The following is a 21002-nucleotide window of genomic DNA, read 5'->3' as shown; positions in this document are numbered from 1 at the left end:
TGCTGGACTTTTTTACCATTTCACCATCTGTAATTTATTGAAAAATTAATTTTATCTTCCACATTCGCAAAATCAGAACAAATTTGAACTGTCAGCTGTAAAATGTCTGAACATTTGGTTAAAAACGTGCCCACTCTTCCAGCTACTAAAAGTTGTATTAAGCAGCCAGCTCGGACACTGGAAACAGGCAAAAGTAGATCCATTCAAGAACACTCTGATGATTCTATTCTTATTGCCAAAACTCATAATAGTTACAACACTACAAAAGTGAATGGAAATGGCCATATGCCAAGATAATATTTGACACTGAGTAACAACATAAGAATAACTCATATATATATATATATAAACAAAGAAATGCTGTATCTACATTTTGAGCTACACAAAACCTGAAAACAAAAATTGCATTGTACAGCCCATTGGAATTGAGGAGCTCAACTTGCAATTGAAGAATAATATTTCATCGCCTGCCAATTCTATCAAATAGAGATATATCCCTTCCCAATCCACGTTTCCAACACCTTTACGTGGTTGCCTCACGCCATGTTCTGTCCACCGGAACAAGTCACCGTCTATCTGCATTCCCCAATACACGATATAGTCAGCTCATGCTTAAGCTAAAGAAGAAACTAATTCGCATTGGTTGCTCCACTGACTCATGTAAGATGCAGGCTATGTGAAATAAAGATACTGGTGCAGTCTCTACCAATTGCACAAGACAAAACTTATATTGGAGATGCTGGGTATCAATCCCGGTATTTTTGGTCAAGTCTTCATACAATGATAAACCCATGAGTCCAAGGTAGCAAAGACGAGAAAGTCTGAAGCATATGAAGTTTGCTACAGGCACTGAACCTTGTATGCATGGTGGGTTGGCAAAACTGGGTATGAAGAGAAAATCCAGAGAGGAATTGAATAAATAATTAATCAAGGAGAACAACTTACATGTACAAGAGACTTGAAGATGAATTGAATTGTAGCACTGCTGGGGCAACAAAATCATGTAAAAATTCAGTTAACCAAAACCAAACCCTTCACTGCCTTCATGTATAGCAAGCAGCAAGCGTTCCTGAAGCTGTTCCTTAGAAGTATACTCAGAAAGGTCCAGCTGATTAAAGCTAAAGAAGCCAAAAAAAAACAAAAGGAAGAAAGGATCAAGTATTGGAAAGTGACGATGATTCAATAAAACTATACATATTTAAAAAATATAAAGGACACTTCTACTCCAGTATCATCATCCAAACTAATACTCCAGTATCATCATCCAAACTAACCATGTGTGAGCTGAAGGAAGTCTCTGCGGAGCACCATATGCCTTGTGAATCTGAAACCTCTGTGGTCCAGATATACCCTGCAATTCCTTGAAACCCTCCAATGGGACCTGGAAACCATGGAAAGTGTTTTAGTGGCTTAGGATTGTACCCACAAACACCAAGTATGCAATGGTCTGTCCAATTACCTTTGATGTTCCAGTGACAAACTGCAGCAATCTTGCCATGTCCTCCTTGCTGAAAGTGTTCACAACCTCCCAAAACCATTGGACAACACTTGATGCTGCTGTATAGCCAGTATACTCGGTGTTGGCCTTCAAATCTTCCACTGCAAGAGGAATAATGTGGTAATACCATCTAGATTTTTTTTTTAAAAAAGCAAACTGATATAAGGAATAGGAAAGCCGACTCACGATCAATTTCAGGAAGTCCACTGATTAAGAGCTCAAGCTCTTTATCATTAAAAATTGATATGAGTTCTGGTGGGACCAACTCATTAAAACCTTCTAGGAAGGAGTTGATCTGAGGACGAATAGCATTTGTCAAGATATGATCAGCAACAAGGTCCACATACTCATGCTTCGTTTCCTCGGTGACCCTTATATTTCTTCCCCCAGGTTTAAGCTCATAATCAGTCACCTTTTTCAGAAAATGGATGATAGGTAATAAGCACCAATCTTAAATAGAGAGAAAATTTGGGAGGAGGGACGTGGGAAATGGTATTGAGATCAATATACAAAGAAGTCTTTCAATATATCTGAGAAACTGGAAAAGAATTGTAAATACTTGGCATTTACATACCTCAGTTTTCTCGTAAAGAATGTGCTTTTCTTCATCTGCATCCATGCTAAACGTCAGATCAGGTATGTTACTCACATCATTCTGCGACAAAAAATTCGGCAGTGTTTGAGTCTCAGCTTTATTTTCGATTGTATATAATCAGGCACTCCCTACAAGACACTTGCTCCACAGGAAAATAGCAAATACTAGTAGGACAATAAATTGAGCCATAGTGAATAAGAGCGGAATAACACTCACTAACCTCCAACATCCACTTTAAATTCTTGTAATAATCAGGATCAACAGCCTCTATATCATGGTAAGTCACCTTTACATCAAGAATGTGCTTGTAGAAAGACCGAGTAAAATAGACATCCAAAAGTTGTCCATCAAACAGGGCCTTTGCAACCTGCCAACAGGAAATTCATTTTCAAAACAACACCAACCTTGATCTTTCTACCAACAAACAGTTCCAAAGCACAGATAATTACCACACGGCCAACAAATCTGAAGTAAGAAAGATGCTCAGTCTGATAGACAGAATTGGGATTTGGCTGGAAAGTTGCATTGTTACCCACGGTAGTGAAAAGTAATGCCCCCTTATCAAAGATAACCCTAGACAGTAACTGATACCATTCTCTAGTCAGACCCCCAGCATCAATACCCTCTTCACCTTGGAACTGCACATTCAATCGTCCCTTCAAATCCTGACTAGGTCTCATCCGTAACTGATTATATGAGTCCTCTAAAACATATGCCCGCCGAACACTTATCCGCAGTGGACCAGTAAGGTGATGCTCATGCTGTTGCCTTATTCTAGAGCGGAAATAAGCTTTCTTGTTGTCAAAATCAATCAGTCTAGGTGCCTTCAGGATCATAGAAAGAGATTTCTCCAGCAATCCAGGATTCTGTCTAATAAAAGCATTCAAGAGCCGTTGATGCTTTTCAGCAAACCTTGAAAATGTGACAACACCATCAAGCTTCCTTTGAGGATCTCCACTGCATTTTGTGGTCAGGGAAGTTGAACTTCGAGCAGCTTCATTGACTTCTATGGCTGTTACAGTTGCTTGATCCTGCTGCACAGTGCAATGGCAGGGTTGTAATTTTTCACATAAAACAAAGAAAGCCTCAATGAAAGGCAGCAGCCCCAGAGTTCCTGGAGGAAGAGGAGAAGAAGATGTCCCTTGTACGTGCTCCCCCACATTTATAGGCAACAATGTAGTGTCAGAAGAGGTCTGACTAAGCTGTTTCTCAGCCATACTAATGCAGTCACTCAATTCCTGCCACAATGGCTCAAGGGCAACATTTAACTTCAAGATTGTGATTTGCTCCTCCTCTCCCCCATCATTCTCTGGACCCTTATATCCACTAACACTAGTCAAAATGAGTGAGCTAAGTGCTTGCAGTACGCGGAGGGTTGTAGCCCCAGCCATGGAACCAGCACTCAGACCAAGCATGTGTGTATTTCTCAATGTAACAAGTTCACTGACAGCTGAATTGCTCAAACTATGAGCCAACTGTGATAGCTCAGAAGTAAAGAATCTCCTGCGGGATGCAGTGACTGAGGCCAACTTCTTTAACACCTCACCTGCTATCGTGTAAACTTTATCCGACAGCCTGAGTTAACAGAGAATGTTAGCATATTGTGAATCAGTTTATTGATTCACTGCAGCAGGAAAATGAAGAGAAAGGAAATGAACTAAAACCATTAAGAGATATTATAAAGAGTACAGTTGATACCCCTCATGACCAAGAAGGTGGCAAAGATTGCGCAAATCAGATTGTGGCAATTGCAAGAAGATATGATAAGTACTGATGTCCCTCTTTTTATCAGAATTTGATAACTCAGTGTTGGCACACTTATCCTCCACACCAGACTCGGGTTCCAATGAAGTGGGGTCTTTCTGAACATCACCCTCCACTTCAGTAACAGGCACTTCTTGTGAATCCACTCTCCCCTTTTCAGATTGTGATTGACACTCCAATTTCGATGCTGCTGTACGTACAACTACTTGAAGCAAACCCATAACCTGTTCAGTAGGGAAGTTACATCACAGACATCTTAATATTAGCTCAAAATTGTGAATTAAAGTAAAATACATCAAGCAAATCACCAACTTAAAATTCAGAGCAATATAAAGCCAAATCATAGACCATACATAAAAGGGGGCAAGTTTTAATGCTCTTTTGAACCAACCTTTGCTGGAAAAGGGAGACAGTAACAAAAGGAGCCCAATAACCTATTTCATCTATTGCGGAAATTTTGTCAACAGCTAAACTAATATTTGGTTGCTCGATTTATTGATGTGAAGAAACTGTAAACACACGTTACTATTCATTTTAATTCTACTTGTGATGAACTGATCGGGAGAAAAAGGAACTATATAACGAAGTCACCATTTGATATGTCTCCCTGTTTTAAGTCATGTACACATACTTTTTTAACAATTGAAAAGACAAATATCCTCCAGAATTCCGCTCGAATAATCACCAATGATACAACATGCCTTTAGAGCTAGCATAATAATTAAACCACTTCAGATGAAGTACCTGCTCAAGCTGCACAGTGCTGCGTAAAAAAAGTGGCCGATTCAGGAGCTTCATGAACAGTATCAATGGAACATCATGTTCATCAACCGACTGTTCTGGAGCTTTTGATGAAGTTCCAACATCCACAACCTTTTCCTTGCCTTTGTCTAATTTGGCTCCCGGAAGAGTAGAACTAAAATGCTCTGGAACCAGTGTGGGATCCAAATAAAACAACATACTTGCAACAGCTGAATGGTTTGTAGCCAAATAAGTAAGAATTTCAAGGACTCGACGCAACACAAGTGGAGGGACACCTGGTAAAGAACAAAATCAAGAAGGTTAGTCGAGTGATCGAGAATTTAATGCAACAGTAAGAGATAAAAACCTCCACAAAGAACAAGCTTAACAAGTTAGTCATAAAGAATGCATATAAAGATGACCACATCAGACTATAAGAATACCATCTAACAACTGTGATCGACCATAAACAACATTTGATTGGCAACCATAAAGCCTCTGGGAATTAATTGTTGCCAATTCACTGGCGAAACCATCAGCTTCAGGTTTAATCATATCCAGCAAAAGACGTACTAGAATCGCCCTTGTACCACTATGTGCACATAAATTCAACAAGAGCCGCTGTAGGAGGCCTTTACCAAGGGGCTGATCACAACATAAGAGAAAACAACAGTTAGAAAAATGTTATATCAACGTTTAGGTATACTAAAAGTTAAGTGTCTATGTGTATAAATGTATATATAGATATAAAAAAACTTACCAAAAAATAACAACACTCAACAACATGAGGGACAACTTAGAAATGTTGATAGTGAGACAAGTTAAAAATATTAACATTGAGCACCTAAAGTCTTGGGCTCTTCCAGAACAAACTTTTCTAAAATTTTAAGAGGAACTTTTGACCTCGTTATGAATTCGACAAGAAGACTTAACCCATAAGACTTCCATTGAGAGAAGAACCCCCCCACCCCCAAAAAAAAAAATAAAATATATAGATATATATATATATATATGTTGTGTGTGAGCTTCTGCCTTCGAGAGAAGTGTAGTTATCATATCAAATATGAGCATCAAAAGTTTCCAAATGTTCATGCCTTGAAATTTACTTCATTTCCATGTCTCCTTCGTGGGGAAGCCATTTTGACTCTTTTTTTTTAAGAAACGAAGGGAGGGAGGGGGTATTTAGTCTAGATGGAATGACATGAGGCCAAACATTAATCACATGCTTAACGTTTTAATATATAGGTTACTAGGTTTATAGTTTGAGACAACTTTTGTTAGTACTATTAACATATAAAATTTGAGTTTGCCATTGCTTATTTTACCAGCTTCTGCTTCCACTTATTTAGTTCTAACAAGTACTAAATACCATTAAAGAAACTAGAAATAATTAATTGACGGGCAACTAGAAAATAACCATTAAAGAAAAAAAGCTATCTCCAACAGGAAATACTGCTTAAAACTTTACTACTAAAAGGTTAAATGTTAAAGAATCCTGCATTCCAGTTTAATGTGAATTTTGCTCTTTAATTATCAAATCCTGCATGGGGCCTATCCTTATTAAAGCGGGGGTTAAGGCTGTGCACATCGTGCCCTTAATTAAAAGTTAATACATATATCGATGTGTACATTGCAGAAAATTAGAAAGTTACATTTACCTGAGCCAATCTTAAAAGCCGGATCAAAGATTTCAAGGCATCAGCATCCACTAGAGGCTCGCCTTCAATTTCCTTCACCTTCAATCTATCTGCAATAGCAGAAGTTGCCCTTCGTCCAAGTGTGACCCCTACCCCCCTGTCCATAACTGTCTGCCTATCAAAGCCTAAACCATTCCTCCGGCTGTTTAGCCTGTGGCTGCTTCCAAAAATGCTGCGAGCATGATAATGACTCATTGCTCGGTCCCTTAACATTTGTGCTTCAGCGAGTAACGGAGAAGGCAATGCTGACAAAACTGCTTCTGATGACGTCAACAGTACCTGCAACAAAACAAAACATCATAAACAAAAAGGTTATTCCAGTTCAGATGAAACTAGACTAAAAATTCCAATTACATGCCTCTTCACGCAAATCAGCAGGAAAAGTAGCGATAATTGAAGCATTATCCATGTCAACTGGTTGTCCTTCAGCCTGTTGTGCAGCCCTCTGCGCTCTTTGTTGGGCCAACACTTCTGCTTGGATATCAGGAGGGAGAGCAGCCAGGAACTCGGGATCAATATCATCAACTGATGGTGACACATAACTTGGGGGTTGAACAGATTGAGCTTGTTGGGAAGCTAGAACTTCTGCCCGAAGGTCTTCAGGAAGTGCCTCCAAAAAGGTGGGATCAATAGCATTTGCCCCAGGAACATCATTATTTTCACTAGTTTGCTCAGCCTGATTGGCATCCAGAGACAACATTGTATCTTGAGCAGAAGATGGCTCATCACCACCAAGTTCAGGAGCAGGAATACCTTGTTCAGCTTGATTTCCTTCAGCACCAATACCATTCATATCAACCTCAACAGTTGCACGAACTGGAGCAGGGACTAACACAGGATTATTGGCCAGATCATTCACTCTAGAAGATCCATCAAATCCCACAACCTGAACGCACATATCATGGAGACTATCAGACGTTTCAAATTGCAGACCAGCTTGAGACTCGTCAGATGAGTTGACAAACTCGGAACTGGGCCCTACTTGCACATGTGCAGTGCCAATACCTTCCCCAATTTCCACGCTATTATGGCCACTGGGTGCACTGATTAGAGAAATAGGTTGAATCAACATTGGCTCAAGTGCCTGTGGACATCCACCAGCATCTTCCACCACAGACTGAGCACTGACTTGCGCTCCAAAAGGAATGGTTTGCTCTGATGGATTAGGTTGGTTTATAACTTCATTTCCATTTTCTAGATGCTGGCCTTCACTTTGCTGACTGCTAGTGTTATCGCCTCCTATAATTACTTGACCATCATTAGTTAGAGGAGCATCTGATGATTGATCCCGTACTCCTGAATTCTGGGATGCCCTTTCGGTAGGATTGCTGACTGGAGAAACACTTGGAAATTGAGATAGGAACCGTTCTTCCAATGCCTGTGCAATGGCCGCAGCTTGTGCACTACCTTGTGGCCGACCATCATCTGTCCATCGAGTATCACCTTGCCCTCTTCGTCCAGATAACTGCAACGAGTCCATACCTACAGAATAATCTGTCAAAGGAGGGGGTGCAACATTACCCAGACGATCACCAAAGATACTATTTGATGCATGACCGTAGGGAAGAACGGGAGCATCAAACATAGAGAAGTGAGCCACACCAAAGCTATCTAATTCTCGGGATGAATTCCCCCCTGCTGAAGACATTGAACCCAAATCTCCAGACTGGGCTGGTCTTGACAGTAGGGGATGTTGAAAGCCATTCACCTCAGTAATAGAACGTTCAAAGGAAGACCTAACAGTCTGACGCCGACGTTCAAATGCCACTGGCCTGCGAAGACCAAAAAGGTCATCCACATTCACCCCTTCAAAAGGTTCAGCAGCAACATCAATAAGTCCACTACCAGCCCCAGGCTGACCAAGCACCTGATCTAAACTATCGAGGGCTTCCCTCCACCTTACCTCTATGACACGGTTCTCATGAAAATCATCTTCATCGTCAATCATTTCATCATGGAAGTCATCTCCCAAACCAGTATCATCGTGGTCTTCCATGTCCGTATCAGCTAATGACATCATGCCAGCACCATCTTCAGCTATATCCTCATCATCCCCCTCCTCATCATCCTCATCATCATCACCATCATCTCCCATGTCATCATCCTCATCACCAATGTTGTCATCTGCCCTATTCTCAACCCGAAAAGTCATCTCAATTTGATCAGGGTTATGCAGCACACCATTTTCTTCCATCTCTTCATGCATGAAACCCATTCCAAGATCCAAAGATGGGTTGCTGGCCATCGCCTGTTCTGCTTCTATTCTCATGGCCTGCTCAGCTGTCTGATCTGCATTTGCATCACGATTACCTTCCCCTAGAGTGGTTCCTTGGTGCTCTTGTTCAGTTTCCACAGCATCTGCTACTTCTAGTAGACCGCGGCTATTCTGAACAGGCTCTGAGGTCTCAGCAGCCAACGTCGTTATATGATCGTCATGTCTAGCACTTGACTCAGCTAATGTCTTCCTTATCAGCCCCTCAGATTTATAATTTTGCTCACTAGAATTAGCTGCCCTTGTAAGGCTTTCCAAAGACTTAAGTATAAGATTAACAATTTTGGGGGCATCAGGATGGTCCAAATCAATCACTTGAAGGATGCCAGTAAGACACCGAATCATTCCTCCATCTATCATACTTTTTGCTATATCTGGTGAGCACCCAGAACCAGATAGATTAGCAGACGATGCATTTTTTGACAAAATTGAATATGCTAGATCAGCAAGCGTGAAAACCTTATTATCAGGCAATAAATTGGTATTGGTTGAATTGCACACAGAATTTGAAAAGGAAGATAAGGCTTTCGCAAGTTCATTAATGACACGCCTCCGCCCCTCGCCAGAACGGCCACATAGAACCACAAGAAACCAAGAAGCCTTCTCAGATAATTTCTCTCTCCATTCATCAGGTCCGGCAGATTTATCTGTTGATACAGGAAGCAGTCGATGCAAAACATGATACACTATCCCACCATGTCCATGAGAATCTGTTTGATTAGATCCTTGGAATTGGCCCAATTCTAAATCCCTCCTCAGTATAAACCCGGCCGCTTGCACATACATAAGAAGTATATCACTCAGTAACTTGAGAACAAAGGTTATTTTAGCCAACGCAGCAGATTTCTCAGATTCAGATTCCTTTTTTGATGTGTCACTCTCATCAACCTTTGACTTACCCTTCACCTTGGTAGCAGGTTCATCTACCTCCATAGAACTCATACAATCATCCTGTCTTTTTGGCAAAAGGTATTTCAAGACAATCTCGAGAAGCTGATCAATAACTTGAGTAATATTGGTAGGGATCTTCTTATGGCCTTTGGTACATTTATTTGATCCATCATGTAACTTGCTTTCAGATATCCGGACAGGCTCATTAGAAGATAACCCCAGTTCCATGCCCGGTACTCTCGATTTTTCCTTTTCCTTCTCTTTTTCTAACAATAACACCACAAAAGTCCTCCCTCCTGATGAATCTAACTGACAAACTGCAGCAGCAGCTTTCATGAAAACTGCAGGATCTCTAGAAATAACTGGTGCCATTGATGTCAAAAATGCTCGAGGAGAAATGCGACCTGTGTGTTGGTTTGCACTCAAAGTTTGTCGTATCTCCAATTCCATGGCCGTTTGTAATGTCTGAGGATCTTCAAGAAGATGCCGAATGATAACAGACACAACAGAGTCATATCCAGGGAAGAAACAACTTCTAGGAAGACTAAAAAGAGCAGCCAAACCACCATTTTCAATGAATTGCAATGCCAGTGCATGAGTTTTGGTCAATCTAGCACATATCTGAAGAACAGCCTGCATAATCACAGCTGGGACATGCTGTTTGATGAGGTCGCAAGCAATCAGTAGCACCTTCTGACTCTCTTCAACAGTCAGGAATCCCGTAGATTTCCCCAGAACTTTTTCATATGCTGTAGCACCTTCTTTCACATCTGATGCAGATTTTTCCTCCACGACTGAAGCTGGAATTGGTGTGTCAGGGGATGATCTTGCCTGAGTTCCTTCAGTAGTTTCGGAAATGATTCTGGGCCTCGACTGCAACAGGCTGTCCAAGACAAGCAGTATAGAACTAATGCATTTCAGGGCCAAAATCTCATTACCTGATGCATTTCTGGCCTTGAAGCTCATTAAGATATCTAATGCAGCAGGTACAATCCCATTCTGCATGGCAATATCTCGTATATTCCCATCCTCAGAAAGTAGCAATGCTATGATATGCGATATCATACTCAGTGGAGTAGTGTCCTTTGAAAAATCAAACTGGTAAACCTTCATCTGCTGAATAAGATAAGTCGCCACCCTTGGACGGTCTTCGCCTTTGTTCCTATTGCAAAGGGTCACAAGCAAATCTGTCAGCAGGAATGCCATCTGATCACTACTCTGAAACAACTTCACAGATGCAGCAAGAATATCATCAACAGAGGGGGCTTTTGTCTGCAACTCCTCAGCCAGGACATCTGGTGATTTATCCACACTATCATCTTTAGATGCTTCTGATGAGCTTCCTAGTGAAAGAGCCAGTGCCCGAGCCAGTTCATCTTCCTCTTGCACTGGATCATCAGCATGAGTAAATAACCACTCCATCGCCATTTCAACATTGTTTGTTTCAACTCGTCTCAGAGCTTCCTCTGCTCTTGCCCTAGGAAAACCCATGTCAACAATTGTTGCAATAGTAGTCTCATCTGGTGGAGGAGGCAAGAAACGCTGGTTTGTACTTCCCGCAATGCCACTCCGAGTTCTTTTCACTTCTCCAACACCAGAGTACACATGTGTAACAAGCGAAATAATAGAAGCAATGAAACCTGGACTACAATTTGGAAACATAGGATGGTTCCAGACACGTAGGATAACATCAAGAACCTGAGCTTGCAACATACGGACAAAAAGTTCAGGATCCCTAGGGACAGGAAACAGCCCAATCGACAAACCAACTGCAACTGGCTGAACAAGCAACTGAACCTGGGATGCAGAGGCCGAAGATAGGAGTAAAGAAGAATTGACAAAATATTCAAGCTCATGACAGTAACTTTTTAACGTGTCGAGAAGCCATGTGTTGTGTGATAATTTACTTCCTTCACCAACCTTCTCATGATCAGTACCAGATGCTGGTATAGAATATGGTAAAGTCCATAACAACTGACTTGTAGCTTCAAAAGTGGTAAGCAGCTCCTTAAAGGTTCCATGAACATAGAAGTTATTGACCATTGAGGTATAGCATGTTCTTCGTCTAACATCAAATGTCAGAGCTGCCATGTCATCCACAACCTTTCCAAGATACCGGCACTTTACAGATAATGACCTATCAAGCCCAGCTGAAGTAGGATAACCTGAGAAACATAGAGCCTCAAGAAATATCTTAGCCAAAGCATTTCCTAGGGTCTTTGAAGCTGAACTCAATGACCCTGCATCTGCTCTACGGCGATTTGGTGATGTGAATCCTTTAACAAGAGCTGTGAAGAAAGAGCGCATTGTGGAAACCAGCTTGCCTAGAATTTCAAAGACAAGAACATCAGGACTTTTCCTTTTAGCATCCTGGGGGCAAGATGTTTCATGCACACTGGCAGGTAATTCAGAATCAACATTTAAAGCATGAGTATGCCGCCCACCCCTACCAACCCGTATACGTGTCAATCCATGTCGACTACGTCGGTGTAAGCCCTCTCCAGAATGAACAACTGAAAGAAAGTCACGTTCTCCACCCCAAATGGATTGAGAGCTACTCCTAATAGAAACGGGATTCATGTAACTCACCATGGGAATGTTTCCATCATCATCACTCTCTCTTCCAGCACTAGATGGAGCTGCATCTGTGCTCTCAGGTTCTTGATCACAACTTCTCTTCTCATCCACCTTGGAATCGTTACACAAAGAAATTTGCCAAATTATTTCCTTGTATGTCTTTCCAAGATCTTTCAATACATCAGCATCTGATGCACCTAATTCAGAAACAATGGTAGCAGTTCCCTTCAACAAAAAATTGGAAAGGGACATTATAGCCTCAAGACTGGAGAAGCATCTCAGCACCTTTGTTTGCCTTAAAGATTCAACCACGGCAAGCTGAGTCCCCCCAAATGAACTTAACAGTTCATTAGTTGATCTTAGATTTTCTCGCAGGAATGAACATACTGTCCGAGCCAAAGAAGGATGATGCTGAGCTGAGAAATTCTTGAAGGCAACAGAGATATTCTGACCAACTGATGCTGAAAGAGGCATCAAAGGCAAGGTCATTAACTGCAGAACAGCATCAACCCCCTTCTTCTCAACAAATATGCGGCATGTGTCACCATTCTGAAGAATCGTTTCAAGAAGACGAGCAGCATTGCTTACACATTCAGGCAGAAACAACTCAATATTCACCGCTGAACTGCCAGAAGATTGCTCAGTTATCTGCTCCACACAATCCATTCTGGAGGATTCCCTATCTTCTGATGGAACCTGGCTCCTCTCTTCAGAATCAGTTTCCATGGGAACGGGAGCAGAAGAGCACCCAGGATCTTCATTTCCGGAACCAACTTTTGAAATAGCATTCAATATTTCAATCACTGCATCAACGCCCTGCCCACGCAATGAGGAAGCATGTCGCATGAGTTCATCCAGTCCACTAGACAAGGATCCAGTTGTATCTCCGCCAAGAGCATGCATATAAGTTCTAGAGGTAAATAGTTTTACAAAGCACCTCAATGCATTGCGGTCCTTCACAGCTTGTAGACCATTGTTGTTCAAGCATAAGGCATCCAAACATTGAGGTATGCAGGTGATAGCTTCAGCAGAGCAAAGAACACCATCCATTATAGCATCCACAAAGGCACAAGGAAGACCCGCTGCATCTAAGGCAGAAAAACAAGTGGGATCTTTATGAATTAGATCACTCATGACAGTTGCTGCAAGTGCAAACACCCCGCCACCAAAATCTTTTGCTCTTCTAAAAATTATGCACAAGCATTCTGGCAGCAAACTCTCCTCAGATCCATAAACATAGGTATTGTTTCCAGGTGCATACGTTCCAAGAGAAATAGCATGTAGCAAAGCTTTTATCAGCAATCGCCGATGATAAGAAATCAAAGCTTCAGAATATAAAGGCCGCATGTTATCGAGTTCCAAAGAAGCATCAGCAATCAGTTGAAAACTCCTCACATCATCATTAGGGTCTTCTCCCTGCTGCTTTGAACCATTTTCTACATGAGAAACTTCTATCTTCAGACGAGAGATGGTATCATCTAAACCACCCAATTCTCTGAACAATGCAACTGCTGGATTACTGTAGTCCATAAAAGCTTCTAGAATATGCACAGCTGTGCTGACTAAATGCAAGTGTTGAGGATCTGTATCCTTAAGGAGAGGTAAAAGAGTAGAAATAAACCCTGCTTCACGCATGGCCGAGCATCCTGATGAAGATGATGACAAAACAATAACAAGAGACAATAATGCCTCGGCAAAAACCAGAGACCATTTTGATGTATTACTAATAACAGACTTAATAGCTTTCTGCATGAGACCGGATAAAATGCCTCGGTGACCACCAGATGTCAGTGCAGTCAATACTGTTTGCTGGCGGGACCGATCTTGAGAAAGTGCAACCAAGGAAAGCAAACTAAGAATTCGAATTTTCTCAGGAACTGCATCTTCATAGCTTAACAGGGACACTAACTCGTTGACAAACTCAGGCTCAGAGTTAAAGAAAGAAACTAGATCATCTGCATCATTGCTAGCCTGAACAAGAACAATGAAAGCATATAGGCAAACACATGTATATTGCTGCCGAGCTGCTAAAGAGCTGAAAGCCCTCGCAAACCGCAACCTAGTCAGCAAAGAAAATCTCAAACTGCTGGGTACTTTATACTCAATAACTAACTTGTCCAAAAGCTCTAGATCTGTCTCCGATCGACTGTTGATGTTAGGTAAATGGATGATTTGTAGACCTTGGGTCAACTGTTCGCCAACCAAGGAGTCGGTTGATGACTCATTCACAGCATAGAACTCAAAATGGAGGGTGCAACCTAACTCATACGCAATTGGATCACACCCGCTTTCCATGGCACAAGCAATTAATCCAAGACCCTCCTCCTTGCCCCCCCATCCTTGTGCAAGAGAAAATAACTTCGAATTGAGAGAAGAATCTCGAATAGAGTACTTTGCAATAGTTTTCTTCAAAAAAGCTGCCAATGTCTGCAGACAAGCCTCAACTACATCCGCATCGGTGCAAGCAAGAAGGGACGAAAGATGCTGCTGAGAACCATGGGGCAGGAAAAAATATTCAAGGGAAAGAAGAATTAAGAGGGGGAACAAGCAGAATTAAAAAGAACAATATGCAATCATTGGAATAACATTATTGAGATGAAATGAGAACTTTCATAAAAATATAAACATTAATGAATAAGAAAATGATATTGAAAAAAGGCCAAAAAACACAAAATTTTGGGAATAAACCCACTAAACACCAGGCACACAGGAGAAAAGGGTTACCTCATAACTATAAAAGTGCTTGTCCGTACAATTCTCCAATATTATTCTGATAACACGGAGAATTTGAAGGACAGCTTCTCTTGGAAATGAAGGATCAGATTCCAAGAAATTGTCTTCAAGCTGCAAATCATTTCTTGATTTGATGTGCTTCTCAAAAAATGAATCAAAATGTGTAAAAAGATCAATCCAATGATGAAAATCTCCCTGCATGAGCAAGAAATAAACATAAACCAAAAGTACAAAAGCAATAACAGTATATCATATAGGCGTTGTAAAGGCACCTTGTCAAACTGCCAAACAAAAGTTTTCAGGGGTTCTTCTATATTCTCGAGCGGGGTAGCAATAACACTACCAATGAACGATTTGATTTTCGGAGGCTGTTAAAAAGCAAAGATAAAAAAGAAAGGTCAGCAATAAGCCCCAAAATTTCCACATCAAATTATTTTAGGGCATGATATTATCCTTTACCTGGAATATATATTATATCTAAACGAATAGATGTAAAATAACCCACTAAAAGAAATAGCCTGTTACTTAAATAAACAAACAATAGAACTACAACAATATTGAATCCATTACCACAAAGAACGAATTTTATACATTTCATAATAAGTAATTGTGTGGTCAATTCGAATGAATATCCCTGGAAGATATGCTGTAAATGGACATGCCTTTGTGAAAGGTGGCTACATATTCCCTCTTATTGGTTTTAGTGTGCATTTCAATGTGGATGTTAATTCATTTTTGAATGCCATCAATTCACTTCTTGTTACAGATTGTAAAATGGAGGTATCCCCTCTGAATACTTCTTTCCACTAAATTTTTTATGACATTTAAAACAAGGTTATATAACCCATGGAACTGAACATAATTCAAACATCAAAAAATTACACAACTTTGGAATAAACCAAAATGGCAAACTTAGTAGCAAGCATAAATAAGTAAAAAAAAAAAAACTTCCACAAAACTTCAGATATCCTCCCACCAAAACGAACTTCAAGTATGACACTATGACGTTTAACGATAGAAATCAATACCATCAACTAATAGAAATCAATCGTAAAAATCTATGATTACATGATGAAGCACGAACTCATAAATAGACCAAAGCATTCAACACGCGAAACTACACCGCATAAATAATCACACATGTACGCGGAAACAAAGAGAAATGGAGAGTATACAGAGTTACAGACCACTTCCACAGTCCTCCTCTTCTTGAGCTTCATCTTGGAACAAAGAGCATTTGCCGAACAATCGATCAATTTCTCACACAATCACGAATTGATCGAGGTGCCCAATTATCTACAAGAATTTCAAAGAACAAAATCAATATTGAAGATATAATTAAACAAAGGAAAAATTAAGTAGGGTTTTGAAATCACACTGTTTGACAAGGATCGGACCCTAAATACATCGACGATTACAACCAGTACACCAAAACTGATAGCAATAATAACATGGAGGGAGTTCGGTTGAATTACCGGATAATTCTGGGCGATCGAGAGAAAACTAGGGTTTTTGATTGGGTAACAGAGTTGGGTTTAGAGAGAGATGGATAGCTTACAGAAGAAGAGTGAGAAGAAGAGAATTCTATGACCGAGAGAAGAAGCTAAGCGAGTTTCCGACTTCCCGTTGTTTTTATATAACAAGGAAACGTAGGAGAAATGTGCAAGAAATATAAGAATAATCTAATTGTGAATTTTAAAAAAAAAATAGAAAAAACCAATGCACAAAAAGTGAAAAACTAAAATTAATAATAAAAAAAGACAAAAATAAAATATATATAAGTTACTATATTTTACATGCAAACATTGTATAAATAATGAATTTTAGAAACAATTTTATGATTTTGAATATAATTTTAAGAAAATAATTTGTGAAAATTAATCAATTTAAAAGAAGGTTATTTTATTTTTATTTTTTTTAACTTTTAATGCTTTATTGCACATGAGTTATGAGTAGTTCTAGAAAAACGTTTTTTTACAATATCTTTGTGGTTAAATGCTCGACTTCTATAAGTGTATGGTTATATAAGTATGATCGTTATTTCTACACCCATTAACTATCCCTTTCACTCAAAAAAAAAATGGAAATAATCCAAACATTTGATGGAATCATAAATTACAAAAAAGTTGATTCAAATATTAGATTTCTCGTTAACTAGTTAAATAAAAAAAAGCTAAATCCAAATATTAAAATGTATTATTTGCAAAGCTTAAACAGCAAGGCTTAATCCTTCCTTAGTAGTGAAGCACCAGTCCCACCACATCTTTGAAATTGATCATAATACACCAATCAAATAATAAAGTGAAAAAAAAAAGAAGAGGAACTCTAGACAGCTTTCCTCTTTTTCACTTTAGGGGAAAATTCATTGAAAATCATCCTTTTCTTTCCTTTTTTAATCTACATGGTGAAACAAATTAAGAAAAAGTGGAACCAATTAAAGTCAACATTCTTGCTTCGGCTAGTGCTAGTGAAGAATTTGTACAACCCCCATATGCTCACTGAGAGAGAAACAATTGACGCAGAGACAGAAAATAATGCAGAACTAGAACCCAAAAACCCGTGTTACTTGTCTGAATTGTAGCAGAGATCAGATACAAACTCAAGAGCGCCACATTGTTCAATACATTTGTTTTGAACTCAGGTGAATATGAACAACTACTGTTTTTCTGCTACTGCATCAAAAAAACATTACAAGGGTAGCTACCTAAAGCTATTACAAATGAAAGAATAACACCATCTCTGAGTTTTGGCATAAGAAAAGAATATGATAAAATCTTCACTCACAATCTGAAACAATGTCCTCAACGGTCAAAGACAAGCCAGAAGAGAAAGTGAGAGTTGGTTTCGTCTTCGGCACGGCCATTGGTTCTGCTTCACCATTAAGGATCTGAAAGACTCTCCTCATTGTAGGTCTCTCCATGCTATCTGGGTTTGCACAGCTCAAACCCACTAGCAACAGCTTCCCCATTTCTTCCTCCTTGAACTCTCCATTCAATCTTTTGTCGGAAGCTTCGATGATCCTTCCCTCACCATGTAAACCCCAAACCCAATCCACCAAATTTACCATTATTTGACTACCGGGTTCTCTCTCAATTGGTCTCCTTCCACAGGCCAGTTCAAGCATTACCACTCCATAGCTAAACACATCAGTCATCTCGGTGGCTTTACCGTACTGAAGATACTCAGGAGCAAGGTATCCCATTGTTCCAGCAGTGAGTGTCGAAACGGGACTCTTGTCATGATCCATGAGCCTAGCCAATCCAAAATCACCTAGCCTAGCATTGAAGTTCCCATCCAGCATTATATTACTGGTCTTTATGTCTCTGTGAATGACTTGTTGTTCACATTCCTGATGCAAATATGAAAGTGCAGAAGCCAATCCGATTGCAATGTTTAGCCGTTGAGACCAGTTTAGGGAGGTTCCAGTCTCACATTCTTGGTATAGCACCTTATCGAGACTCCCGTTAGGCATAAACTCATAAACAAGCAACAATTCACCCTTCTCAACACACCAACCTTGAACCTGAACCAGATTTTTGTGCCTTAAGCAAGCTATAATAGACAATTCAGCAAGAAACTCAGTTTTACCTTCATGTGAATGCTTTGATCTTTTCACTGCAGCAATGGTGCCTGAAGAGTTAAAGAAGGCCTTGTAGACATTCCCAAATGCACCACTGCCTAGAATTCTGCTTGGATGAAACCCTTTTGTAGCTATGTTTAGCTCCTTGTAGTTGAATGCCCGAGGCCCCGTTACCATCTCCGCCTTGATATTCTTTTCTGTTCTGCTACTCTGCCATTTCTTTGCAGAAAAGTAACCAAAAGCCACAAGAAACACACAAAAGAAAGCTGGACCTGCAATGCCAAGACCCAAACCAAGCCTCTTGCGATGTCTATTGGTAGAATTGGATACCGGAATATTTGGCATCAGATTCACTGAACTATCAGACACATTGTGAGGATGAGATCTTGGTTTCACCGGAAGGAACCCAATAGTCCCAAACTTCCAACTCTCAATCCAGTGAAGCTCAGTGCTACCTTCTGTTGAACCAGAAAAACCCACATACATAGACTCTCCAAGGTAACCAGAGAGGTCAATATCAACACTCAAAATCGGCTGTTCAGGCTTGAAACTTGAATAACTCAAGAACACCCTCAAGACCCTCGAGTCATGCTTGTAATCAACCCAAGCAGTGATCAAATTCCCACTCTTTAGATCAATCCCTATCGAGGTTGGATCTGCAGTCCTGATTGAATTCAAACTATCAATATCCAAACCAACATGGTTCTCATCTGGGTCATTGAATCGAGTATCAAGTCTTGTATCAAATTCAATTGCCACAAACTTGTTCTTGATCAAGTGTGAAGAATTGACAAGACCCAAATAACCACCAAAGCTACCAAGTGTCTGATTATCAGGTGAGATGAAAAACACAAACCCATCACCAAAAGAGGTTGGATTCATATTGTTGATTGAGAAACTGAACCTTGTAGCGAATGAAGCCGTGGTGTTCGATTCTTTGTCAAAGAAAGAAACTGGGTTGTTGTAGATTACAGAGCCTGCACTGGAGGAAGGTACACCAAGCTCTCTTGTGAGGCCAATGACTCCATTGCGGAGGTGGGAGTCGCCAAGAAGTGTGAGGTTGCGGAGATCGAAGAAATAAGGGAAATCAAAGGTCACATTGTTAAAAGCCGATACAAGAAGAACTTGAAGAAGAAAGGCAAAGAAGACGGAGGAGAAAACAAGATGCTTTCTTTGATGCATTTTCTTGTGAATTCTCTGTTTGGGTGGTGGGGAAATGGATTTGTGGAGTTCAAGAAGAAGCAAAGTGTAGAGAGAGAGAGAGAGTGGGGGCAGGGGTGGTGGGAAAATGGGGCTTAAACGGTTAGTTGGATATGGGCGCGTGGATTGCTTGAAAAGAAAAAAACAGTAACAAAAAATGAATTAGATTGCAACCCAAATGATTTTTTTTTTTAATGTGAGAAGCACCCGGTCCAGTGTGTCATTCGAGTAGGCATAAACCTCAAGTCTTCAGTGTGAGAAGAGGCTTGGAAGCAGGATAAGTTTACGGAATCAGAATTGTACAAGAAAATATCAAAGTTGATTAGTTCATACTCTCGACCTTGGACACCGTAAGCCCTAATGAATCCTGAGAGATAACTAACTGAATTATCGCGAATTGATTGATCCAAATTAATAAGTTAAAGAATGATAATCAATCCAGGGATAGGGGAAAACTGGGAAAGTGCCTGATAGAGGCATTAAAGCAAAAGGAAACTAGGTGGTGCTTGTGAGGATGGAAAAAGTCAAAATAAAGATGGTCAAAATTGAGAGAAAATATCTGAGGTGGGTCCTCATCACCTGGACTCTATCTGTAACCCATACAGAATTCAAACTAACCGTTTCAATTAAGATCACTAGATATATAATTATTTGATGATATGCATGTGATGATCTACTATTTATCCACACCATAAATGGCCCTAAATTTCACAAAAAGTTGTACTTTGTAGTGCATTTTGGCTTTGAAGTTTGAACATTGTTCAATAAGAATTCAGAAAAAAGAAGAGGGAATAGATATACATGTTGGAGACTCAAATTCCTAATGCTTTTTTTTTTTAATTTTAAATTGAATTTGGAATCTGGTCTTTGGAAAGAGAGTCGCAATACTCACAACTCATGTAAATTTTTTTTAAAAAAAATTGGCAAGTTTTGGAGAATTGAACAGTGACAGAGAGAGAGAGAGAGAGAGAGGAGTATAGGACCCCCATGTGAGGCATAATACAAAACAGAGGATGAAGATGCCATAGTACGTCAGAGAGCCGTTGCAAAGAATACAAAAAAAGTGCCCCCACCCACCAACCTTTGTTTGACTCCATATCCCCATTTTGATCATTAATAACAAAAATTTATAAGACCAAACTCATCTCAACTTAAATAGTTGAAGCACACCATTAAGATTTAGAGTGTGTTTGGATTGAGGGATTTGGAGGGAAGGGAAAGGAAGGGAAATAGAGTTTCCTTCCAATTCCCTTGTTTGGATAGTTTATTAAAAATTAAGGGGAGGGATTTAAGGGGATTTGGAAGGAAGATTTCATTAAATTTTTGTTAAAATTCTTTCTCTCCAAAATGGAGTCATTTGGAGGGAAGGGATTACTAATTAAGTCATTTGTAAGTTAAATATCTATTTTACCCTTGTACATAATATTTTAACATAAAAATAAGGATAAATTAGT

At 39.9% G+C, this 21002-nt stretch overlaps 2 protein-coding genes across 5 annotated transcripts; both read right to left on the bottom strand.

The window, feature by feature from the left end:
- Positions 1–198: 198 nt before the first annotated feature.
- On the bottom strand, positions 199–16388 carry LOC119988305 (E3 ubiquitin-protein ligase UPL1-like). 4 transcript variants are annotated; one of them, XM_038833287.1, is made up of 17 exons: positions 16244–16388; positions 15956–16064; positions 15041–15136; positions 14760–14963; positions 6654–14522; positions 6257–6574; positions 5042–5243; positions 4602–4894; positions 3792–4081; positions 2543–3668; positions 2314–2460; positions 2073–2153; positions 1685–1910; positions 1460–1599; positions 1275–1381; positions 946–1118; positions 199–576 (listed from the first exon to the last, which is right to left on the bottom strand). In XM_038833287.1, exons 2-16 carry the CDS (start codon positions 15986–15988, stop codon positions 1016–1018), a joined length of 11235 nt encoding a protein of 3744 aa, XP_038689215.1. In that variant the 5' UTR covers positions 15989–16064; positions 16244–16388; the 3' UTR covers positions 199–576; positions 946–1015. The 4 variants fall into 4 exon arrangements, with proteins under 4 accessions (XP_038689215.1, XP_038689219.1, XP_038689216.1 ...); XM_038833291.1 differs by having other exon boundaries at positions 6654–14519; XM_038833288.1 differs by having other exon boundaries at positions 16147–16375.
- A 972-nt stretch (positions 16389–17360) lies between these two features.
- On the bottom strand, positions 17361–19659 carry LOC119988628 (probable L-type lectin-domain containing receptor kinase S.7). The gene has a single exon (XM_038833736.1). The coding sequence runs from the start codon at positions 19528–19530 to the stop codon at positions 17545–17547; it is 1986 nt and encodes a 661-aa protein (XP_038689664.1). The 5' UTR covers positions 19531–19659; the 3' UTR covers positions 17361–17544.
- Positions 19660–21002: the final 1343 nt, after the last annotated feature.

This window comes from Tripterygium wilfordii, chromosome 21, assembly GCF_013401445.1.
Source record: "Tripterygium wilfordii isolate XIE 37 chromosome 21, ASM1340144v1, whole genome shotgun sequence".
NCBI classification, from domain to species: Eukaryota; Viridiplantae; Streptophyta; class Magnoliopsida; order Celastrales; family Celastraceae; genus Tripterygium; species Tripterygium wilfordii.
The sequence above is the reverse complement of the archived record's forward strand: the minus strand, read 5'-3'. Positions and strand labels throughout refer to the sequence as shown.

Excerpts from the sequence above, each read along its gene's own strand:
- LOC119988305 (XM_038833287.1), bottom strand. The coding sequence starts at position 15,988 with ATGAAGCTCAAGAAGAGGAGGACTGTGGAAGTG. Across the intron at positions 1,600-1,684 it reads TGGACTTCCTGAAATTGATC|TGGAAGATTTGAAGGCCAAC; the intron begins GTGAGTCGGCTT and ends TTCCTCTTGCAG. Across the intron at positions 1,119-1,274 it reads CTTCCTTCAGCTCACACATG|CTTTAATCAGCTGGACCTTT; the intron begins GTTAGTTTGGAT and ends TGGCTTCTTTAG.
- LOC119988628 (XM_038833736.1), bottom strand. The coding sequence starts at position 19,530 with ATGCATCAAAGAAAGCATCTTGTTTTCTCCTCCGTCTTCTTTGCCTTT.